Source organism: Vicia villosa, linkage group LG4 (assembly GCF_029867415.1).
Source record: "Vicia villosa cultivar HV-30 ecotype Madison, WI linkage group LG4, Vvil1.0, whole genome shotgun sequence".
NCBI classification, from domain to species: domain Eukaryota; kingdom Viridiplantae; phylum Streptophyta; class Magnoliopsida; order Fabales; family Fabaceae; genus Vicia; species Vicia villosa.
In genome coordinates this window covers 179,551,557-179,561,047 of record NC_081183.1, presented here as the reverse complement: position 1 = coordinate 179,561,047, position 9,491 = coordinate 179,551,557, and the positions used below count along the sequence as shown (strand labels likewise).

The 9,491-nt window shown below is 35.2% G+C and overlaps 1 protein-coding gene across 1 annotated transcript; it reads right to left on the bottom strand.

The window, feature by feature from the left end:
• Positions 1-544: 544 nt before the first annotated feature.
• LOC131596194 (L-arabinokinase-like) lies at positions 545-7,617 on the bottom strand. The gene is made up of 29 exons (XM_058868779.1): positions 7,485-7,617; positions 6,987-7,401; positions 6,698-6,805; positions 6,544-6,612; positions 6,345-6,428; positions 6,160-6,236; positions 6,015-6,081; positions 5,677-5,734; positions 5,522-5,589; positions 5,375-5,437; positions 4,960-5,013; positions 4,753-4,855; positions 4,561-4,670; positions 4,313-4,432; positions 4,128-4,184; positions 3,824-3,990; positions 3,582-3,723; positions 3,288-3,497; positions 3,043-3,173; positions 2,875-2,956; positions 2,703-2,790; positions 2,568-2,611; positions 2,366-2,461; positions 2,199-2,275; positions 1,932-2,129; positions 1,653-1,818; positions 1,489-1,560; positions 1,199-1,402; positions 545-1,101 (listed from the first exon to the last, which is right to left on the bottom strand). The coding sequence occupies exons 2-29, from the start codon at positions 7,092-7,094 to the stop codon at positions 934-936; spliced, it is 2,991 nt and encodes a 996-aa protein (XP_058724762.1). The 5' UTR covers positions 7,095-7,401; positions 7,485-7,617; the 3' UTR covers positions 545-933.
• Between the last annotated feature and the right edge of the window lie 1,874 nt (positions 7,618-9,491).

Sequence of the window (9,491 nt, the reverse complement as noted above, 5' to 3'; positions counted from 1 at the left end):
TTCTATCAACATTAAGTCGATAAAAGAGCTTACTCAACACCAAACTCAACTCAAAATTTGTTAAGTTTTTTTTTTTTAATTTTACATTTCTAGAAATTGAGTATTAGGATATGTAATAGGTAGTTTATACATGTTATGTAAATGGGAAACGTGTTTGATAAGTAGTTTTATTGATCAATGCACTATTTTAAATGTTTTGAGGGACTGCATGTCTGCCATGGACGCTATTTTGGGTTGTAAGAAATTTCGAAGATGCATCTTCGGAAATTTTCAATGTTTTGATTTTTAGAAATCGGAGATACATCTCTGAAATTATCAATCTGCATTTTTTGACTTTTTTGCTTGAACTCATTTTGTTTCATATGTATAATGCCTTTTTCACACACCATATAATCAAATGCAATTGGTAGGATTGTGTATTGAAACACAATTCATGAAAATGAGATGTAATTTAGAGTGGTTTGAGTGAAACATTTGAAGATGAAAAGACTTTAAAACTCGTGTATATATTAGACGCGCCCAAATTATATAATCGAGACAAATCTTGTCCATAAAAAAAACATTTTATAGGATTTTTTAGAACATATGAAAGCATAATAGAACATAATAGAATTCATTTCGTCCAATTCTTCAAATATACAATGGAATGAGGTAGTTGCTTTCTTTCATTCCGTCAATTTATACAAGAAAATACATAATATATAATAGAATCTATACTTCATTGATTTATTTCCGTTCTGTTCCACTTTATTCCATTATGTTTCATTGTGCTCTGCTTCTTTCTCTTTCATCGATCCAAACATAACTTTGGAGATATTTATGTAATATCTAGCTGGGGAATGCGAAACATATTTTATTTTTGTTGTAGATTTGCAATTCAATCTTATCATTCATTATGCGTGTGTATCCAGGTTGCATGAATACGAGCCATGATCAGCTTTCATTCTCAGTCAAGACTGCATTAAAATCACCATAGCTCTCATCTTTTTTCAGGGTAGCCCGCCGAAGAATCTTCAGGTAGCCGAACTTTCCCGCACCTGGTGACGATCCCTCGAAAATAAACGGCAAGTAACCAGTAGCTTTTTTGTATCTCTGCTGAATCTGAAATCAAATTTCATTACAGGAGTTTAGACTTAGTAATTTGACGAAACCTCGTATATTAAGGTTTTGATTGAATGTTATGTTCATGATAAAATACCTCAAAAATTTGTTCGCTGCTCTTGAGACAATTTCTACCGATTACACAAACTGTTCCACCCGAACCCCCGCCAGTGATCTTGGCGCCGCATAATGTCCCGCCTTCGGATTTAGACGCTGCACTATGCTGCAATTCTTGTACCAAGTGTACAAGCCTATCTGTTCCATCAGAGCCAAGTCCACAAGCACTATAGCTGTAGTGGCACTGCAAATCAAAGTTTCATTATAACATTTGTAAAAGTATATGAAAATTAAGACGTTTGCGTTGATCGATTGAAGCTGTGGATGTACCTGATATAGCAGTTCTCCTAATGTTGTAAGTTGATCGGTTGAACTTGCGGATGACAGAAGCGCTTTGAAGGTCTGCGCACCACATTATAGCAGGGAGAATTAGGTAAAATGATATACATAATGAGTTACTTGTAACCGATTAGTTTATCGAATGAAGTCCTAACCTTGACTCGGAAATTTTCATAGATAGGATGTATTGTGGGAGCTCTCACTCCGTAATTACACTTCTCATCAATAACAGTGACAGGATCGTTATGATTTTTATATTTCTTTAGAAATGTCTCGCCAGCAACAGATTCGGGTATAGTCTTGCCGTAAAGAGCCTCAAATCTAACAACAGAAGTTATAAGAAGGAACTCTATCATCAACAGAATGTAACATATGGAAATCGAAATTTCTGCGGATCACAGTAACTTTTTTGAAATAAAGGAAAAACGACTTACCTGTGAGGCATTAAATTGCACAAGTAATCTAAGGAGGTTTCTTGTTTAAGTAGCTCTATGTCGTCTTGTTCAACTTCATCGGAATTCAACCCATTTGCGGCACACATTTCGGTCAATACCTGAGAAGCCTGCGACTTTATCATCTTCATACCCATAAATGCCCCGATTCTGACAGATCCATAATCTGCACCTCCAACACTGAAATAGAACATTTTTTAACCACCCTGTGTCCGTAACGAAGAAAAAATTATATAATAGAAAACCAACCTGTGTCTTATTCCAGAATCAATTCCCCAAACACGGATATGACTTGGAATTTCCACGAGGCCGACAATTTCTGCAGGCTGCATTAACAACAAGCAGTACCATAATATTGATTCTAAAGTCTAAAAAATACGAAAGCACCGATTTTTGTAGCTTGTAATGATACACACCTGGCAAATCATAGCAAGAAGTTTGTTGGCTTCCCCGCATGCTGAAGCCATCTGGTCCATGACACCGCATGGAGCTCCGACAATGTGATTTTCGACCTGATGGAAATTGTAACGAGAATGAGTGAGATTAAATCAAGTGAACATGCATATATACAACAGCATAACGAATCCATTTTGATCATTATACTGATTATAGTCTAACCTTCTGACAGAGCAAAGCAAGATCCCTTGAACTGATATTTAATCCTGAGTTACAAACAATCAATGATTTTAACACAACTTGGTCTCGTCGAATACCAATTTTACTCCAAAAATAAATAAAGCGAAGCATTATTACCGTGAGCTGCTGCTATAGCAGCCATACTAGCGACCTCGATGGATGCAGAAGATGATACACCTTTCCCTTCTGGGACCGCGGATGAAACCTATACATATTTGATTACCATATCGAAATATTAGAAAATGAGATGGGAATAGGTTTAATAACATAGGAAGAGAACAGGAGATACCAGCATGCTTATACTATCTTCAAATTTCACGCCTAATTCGGTCATTAAGACCAAAACTGCCCCAGCAACATATGCTGCCCACCTGCGAAAGTTAGTCAATGATCATATATTAGCATAATAGGATTCCAGAAATGGCATGTTATGAAGTGATGAATTTGTGTAACCGACTTTTGCGATGGATCTTGAGCAAAGTATTTTCTCGCTTTCTCATATGAGATTGGCTTGTCTCCATCCATGAAATCAGACATATCCATGTCAAACGTTGGACCACGATTTCCTAATTCCGAGCCGTATGATACCTGACACGATCCAAATTCAGTTAAAATGCACATTAAGAAAAATCATTATCATCTTCAAGAAATGGTGACGGTGTTGAATCAATGCGCGGAAATTTAGTAAGTTCTCGAACATACAATTTGCAAGACAGCGGTTGGATTCCCGCCTTTGTCATTCTGTCTGGCCTCTGCATGTTTCCAAAGTCTATGCTTACTTGGATTGACTCTTTGCAAAGCAACATGACAGGCCTCTCTAATTGGCATCTGCAGGACAAGACTACCAGAATAATCAGCAATACCGCCCATTACATCTAACCTTCCCGGAGCTCTCGTTACAAAAATTTCTTCCTGTCACAAAAATGTACAAAGTCAAAATGTGAAAGAATAAGCATTTGAAGTTAATAGATTACGTGACATAACAACTGTTAAGACCTCCCAATTGAAGAGATTAGCCGCAGCCTTGCGCTCTCTCCTAGTGTGTTTTGCAACCAACTTGGATAGGCTCTGTAAGAACGCCACGGTATCTGGAAGATCTTGGACATCTCCATGAAGAATGTCAAAGTCTTCAACGCCTCTAGAAAAATAGGAAATATAAAAAATAAGAGGTAGTTAGTTATATTGCATATTACGAAACAGCCAAGAAAATTATAGCGACGAAGAGAAGTGACACTCACGAATGGGATGTAAAGCCTCTGTCATCCCGAGGAGAACTAGGTAATGACTGGCTAAGTTGGTCTTCGGCTGTAGCATACCATTCAGGTATCGCAATATCTCGGCCTGGAGCTCTTTGGAGTTGATAACCAAGAACTATGGCATCACGCAATCTTCTGGCGCCGCTAAGCTAAACATCATTAAGTAAAAAATATGAAAAGAAAATCGAAGTTTAATCGCTTTTGCAATATTTTCATTAAACTGAATCGAGGACAAAATTTACAAAAAACGAACACTGTAATGAAATGGTAATCACAAATCCTTTACCTTATCTGATGCATAATTTTTTCCAAAAGCTGTCTCCTGAAGGATGTGAGCTGCTACCTGCAATACGCCAAGGAAAAACTTAGAAGAATATAAATACCGAATAGTTCAAATAACAAAATAAGGTAATGCGATAGTGCTAAAAAATAAGTGCTGAAGAGAAAGTTAACGAAAGAAAAAGAGGGTACCTCGCCACCATTAATTCCTGCTTCATAGCAGGGTTTCAAACTTATTGCACGTTCAAGATAAGGTCTCCAGTGACCGGTAATTAAATCCCGCCTGATCATTTCGACACCACATTGAGAATACTAAATTGAAAAAAAAAAACACAAGCCGGTTACTATATCTTCTAAAACCCTCAGCAGCAGCAGCAGCAGCAACAACAAAAAACACTGAAAAGAAAAGCAAATTGATGCAGAAAAAGACAATAGAATACCTCAAGCATATTTCTCAAAAACGGTTCTTCGTTGAAATAATCTCTTCTTACAAAGACAAAGGGACACTTGTACGCCAAGGCTTCACTAACGGTGCCATATCCAATTTTTCCTAAAATAATCATAAAAATTGCAATTATATATACTCTTCCGTTTAATTCAGCTTGTTGCAATCATACAAGTTCTATACTAACCAAGCATACAGTCACTTGCTGCAATAATGTCGGGCGTATATGCATCTTTAGCAAGTCTCCTAAAATTCGGTGGTAGCTCTGCATTCTCAGAAGCACCACAAACCTGGATAATGAAAGCAAGATTAGATATGACGAAATATTATAAGCAAAATAAATTAATAACATTTTAATGAAAAGAATGATACAAAACAATGGTAGAAGAAGTACCAAGCACAACCAGCCAGAAGGTAAAAACTCCTCCTTTAACTTCCATCCCGACGGCTAGATATAAAACAAGAGTTATTAGTCAAACATGCCACGAATACGAGAATCAAATGACAAATTTTTGCAAAATTGCAGCATTCTAGATGGTGTTGTTAAATCGCGGCTATAGTGGCGCTATAACATAGAGGAATTTGAAAAAATCGTTTTTATTCTGCACTATACTATTTAGAACAAGATATTGTTAAGTAGTAGCTATAGCGGCGTTATGATACTGTTTTATAGCAAAATTTGAACAGACTGCTATTTTCTATGATCTGCTATTGACAACACTGAGACAAAAAATAGAAGCAATTTTTATCATTCATGAAAAAACTATTATCGAGTTTTGGTTTATAAAGGTCGGGATCAAAGAAATCACCTGGCCACCGAAGTTGAGAATAACTAGCTTCACATCATCGGGCACACCAAGCTCCTTCCTCACCTTTAACAGGCAAAATTACAAGCACGTGGATTAGGAATTAAATCACGCTATGGAATAGATCCACTGAAGTTTGGGAGGTAGTACCTCTTTTGCAGATTTGTGCAGTCTCCTCACCACCAAAGGGACATCAATAACATCGCGAAAAGCGGGCACTGTAAATATTGGAGATGCCACAATTCTAGTTAATCGTTAATTTAGGTTTGCGTTCAAATAATTCAATTATGTAAATATTGACATACTTGGACAATATCCCGGGAGGCGAATAAGGAACTCGCAATGGGAATAATCCTCAGCTATCTGCATCAGTGTAAAATATTGATATTTGCCACGAGTTGTATAAAAGTGACACTAAATGCTGAGCATGTATTACTTATAAGCATAATCAGTTATTTCTAAACAAAACATCGACACAAACAGTCAGTAATGAAACTCTCACATTCGCGATAAGCCACCAAAACATAAAAAGATCGAGGATCTGAATAGAAAAAGTTATGTGTACTTATGATATTCAATTCATGTGTCATTCATATATTTAGGACATAGAAATATCCTTTGATATAAAGAGGATTATTGTCACCTGCCAAACTATTGAACGATGATGAAGTCCAGCAGCCATGACATACTCTGCGTAGATAAAGTCCCAACTGAAATAACAAAGATATGCAATGAGGGATAAGCAAAAGGGAATAGAATAACAAAAAATGGTAGTCGACGTGAGTTACCTGAAATTGGTCACACAGACAGATCGAATACCAGCATCTGCTGCGGCACGACATGCAACCGGAACAACATCGGAGACCTGTTTTCTCAAATCAACTTAAAGTTACTCTAAGCGTAAAACAAACTCGTAATATCATTTTCTTCAAATTAATTTTTCCGATCAACAAGGGAAGAATATTTCATATACCACTAAGTCAGCTTTGATAGAGTTCAGCCACTCAGTTTCTAATGCCAGGATTTTAGCTCGAGGATTTACCGCTGTTTCAGAATACTACGATATCCAAATACAAAGTAACTGATCAGCAATGCAGAAAACATCGTCGAAGCAACTACTTCAAAGCATTACAACTATGAACAATCAAATATTCAATGGCATTTCAAATTACCTTCTCCAAAGAAGCCAGACGATCGACGGTCAAAGCATCTGCCTGGACAGCTCCACAGTCCAAAAGAACCTATTTTTCGGAGCATTCGAATGAGGCTTACATTCTATCCATTAAAATGGACGAAAAAAATGAATGAATCAATACAGAAACTCACCTTGCGAATGAATAATCTAGGAGAGTCAACTTCAGAGGTAAAAACAAAATCAGGAGCACCAGTAACCACATGCACATCATGTCCTGCATTGATCAAATGCCTCACCACCTACACATTCATTCATTCCATTTCAAAATTCAAATTCCAATCTAATCATAACAAAACAAAACCAAAAAAACCCTCTTTTTATGAATTGGAGTGGTAAAAAAATCAAAACCCAAAACCCAGAATCAAAAAACAATTTTTATTATTAATCGAGTATCCCATTTGACCAAAAATTGAGAATTACCTCGGTGACTCGAGTTGCATGTCCAAAACCATGACCAGTAACATAATAAGCAAAAACGAGATGTTTTCTGGAAGCTGAGACGCCATCATTTTGTTGCTGGATACTCATTTTGAGATGTTTGGTTCAAAGTCTATAATACAGAATGAGAGATATATTAAATAAATGATTATTAATTGTGTTGGTTATATATATTTTTGAGAATCAGTTTATAGTTTTTTTGACAGACTAGAATTGAGAATCATGATCCTATTTAAGACATTGGATATGGATGATGACAGGGTTGTTATGGTTACATAGGATAGGAATGAGTTGCGTGCAAAACTGTTTGAGGGTGTCTCAAATTGGGCATATCATATAGGCAATTTGTTTTTCATCGTTATTCCAAAACTTGCCACTCTCTCAAAACACTCATTCACTGTTACAAAGAAAACATTCAAAAGGGTCATCAAATATATAAAAACATAAACAAAAAACATTAAGAATAGAATGAGACAGTACCTATGATAGAGGGCATGGTTCTGAAACCACCTTTTCTGGGTTGAGAAGAAGATGATGAAGATGAAGAGATGTCATTTTGTATGAGTTTCTCATTTGTGACATCAAGGTTTGTGAACTCCATTGCTTTGAATTGCTACCTACTTTTTTGGATGAAAATAAAAATGAAACTCAGAAAAAATAGAAGAGAGATAGCTATAGCTTGTGACTCGTGAGTGTGAGAGTTTATCATTCCGCGCTGAGCTCGAGTTGAATTTAAAAGAACAAATCAATATTATATTATTATCAATAATATAAGAAAATTAATATATATGGAAAAGTCAAAAATACATTTATTTGATTTCTTTTTAACATATTAAAATTGTGGTTATTTTTGCACCATAAAATTCTTAATTTTATTATTAAAATGGTAGAACCCTCGTATTTTATCAAATTTATCAAATCTCTCTCTATTCTCTATTTATTTCTCTTTATCACTTTTTCACTTCTTTTTTCCAAAAAAAAAAATCTATTATTGATATTTTTTATATACGAAAAATAGTATCGAAATATTTTTAGTCAAAAATGGTATACAGGAAAAAAATTTTCAAAAAATCTATTATTGATCCAAATAATTTTGTAAATGATACCTGAACAAAAATAATATTTGTATACGGAAAAAATCTATTATTTACAAAAAATGGTATTAATGATCCAAATATTTTTATTCAAAAATAGTATACAAGAAAAAATCTACTATTGATTTAAATATTTTTATATACGAAATTTACTATTGATCCAAAGATTTTTCTAAATGATACCTAAACAAAAATGAAGTCTGTATACAGAAAAAAAAATCTAAATATTTTTATATACGGAAATTGTTATTTTCGATCCAAAAATGGTATACAAAAAAAAAATATTATTTATCTAAATATTTTTATATACAAAAATTTAATACTGGTCCAAATATTTTTGTAAATGATACCTAAATAAAATAATATTTGCATATAGAAAAAAATCTATTATTTAATGATATTAAAGATCCAAATATTTTTTATTCAAAAATGATATACGGGAAAAAAATCTACTATTGATTTAAATGGCACTCGATCGGCCAGCCAAAAGCATCCCTGGAGTCCAATCTCAATGAGTGTAGCATCGAGTATCAACCGGCTTCAGTCAGGAATCCAAAGCTAGCTATCTCTCTATTTCCTATAAGCCAAAGTCAAGTTCAACTAAGGTTCTAAGGGCGAATTAGTGCTTATGACACCACGCGGTAGCCAAATGTCTCCTCGATCATATTCAAGGGCCATCAGGACAAACCAAAGCGTCGCACTAACGGTGGCCACCAGTTCAACCATAACGATACATGTCGTACAATCTCCTTGGTCTCATGCCACATACCTAAGGCACACTAGATCCGGGTGTAGGATCTTTCACACAGCAGAATACCCAAAACAACCTTTTAAAGATAAAGAAAACAAGTCAAACAAATTTAAAGTGATCCTAGCTCTAAGGTAACCCCTCTTTTATTCGAAAGCATCCCCAGCAGAGTCGTCAGTTCTGTAATACGGTGAACTGACTTTATCGAAATGTACGGTAAGCAAGAGTCGCCACGGACTTTTATTTTATCCAATTTAATAGAAAGGCTAAATGAACAGGAAAAGACCTTTTAAAAAGATTTTGAGTTCGGGGGGTAGGTTATACAAAGGGAAGGTTTAAAGCACCCTTTGTATCCATGGTTATCCATGGGCTCTTAATTGCTTAGCTCACTTTTGAATTGTTTGAAATGTTTGAAGTGTAGTATGTGATTAGAAAATATTTTTGAATAAGGACTTTAGCTTGTAAAATAAGCGTAGCCTTTTAGAAATCGTTTTGAAGATGAGGTGTGAAAAGTAATTTGAATTTTAGAGCAAGCAATTAGTAGCAACTACCCTAAGTTATAAAACATTTGTTCTTTTAGCTTTTCGGGTGAAAGGGTCTATCCATACCATGAGAGGGCAGGAAGTCTTTCAATTAGATGTTGAA

What these genes read in the sequence shown, in the direction of transcription:
- LOC131596194 (XM_058868779.1), bottom strand. Translation starts at nt 7,094, where the DNA reads ATGAGTATCCAGCAACAAAATGATGGCGTCTCAGCTTCCAGAAAACAT. An exon ending in AAAATTATGCATCAGATAAG is followed by an intron (nt 3,991 to 4,127) that starts GTAAAGGATTTG and finishes AATGATGTTTAG; the next exon opens with CTTAGCGGCGCCAGAAGATT. An exon ending in AGAGGCTTTACATCCCATTC is followed by an intron (nt 3,724 to 3,823) that starts GTGAGTGTCACT and finishes CTATTTTTCTAG; the next exon opens with AGGCGTTGAAGACTTTGACA.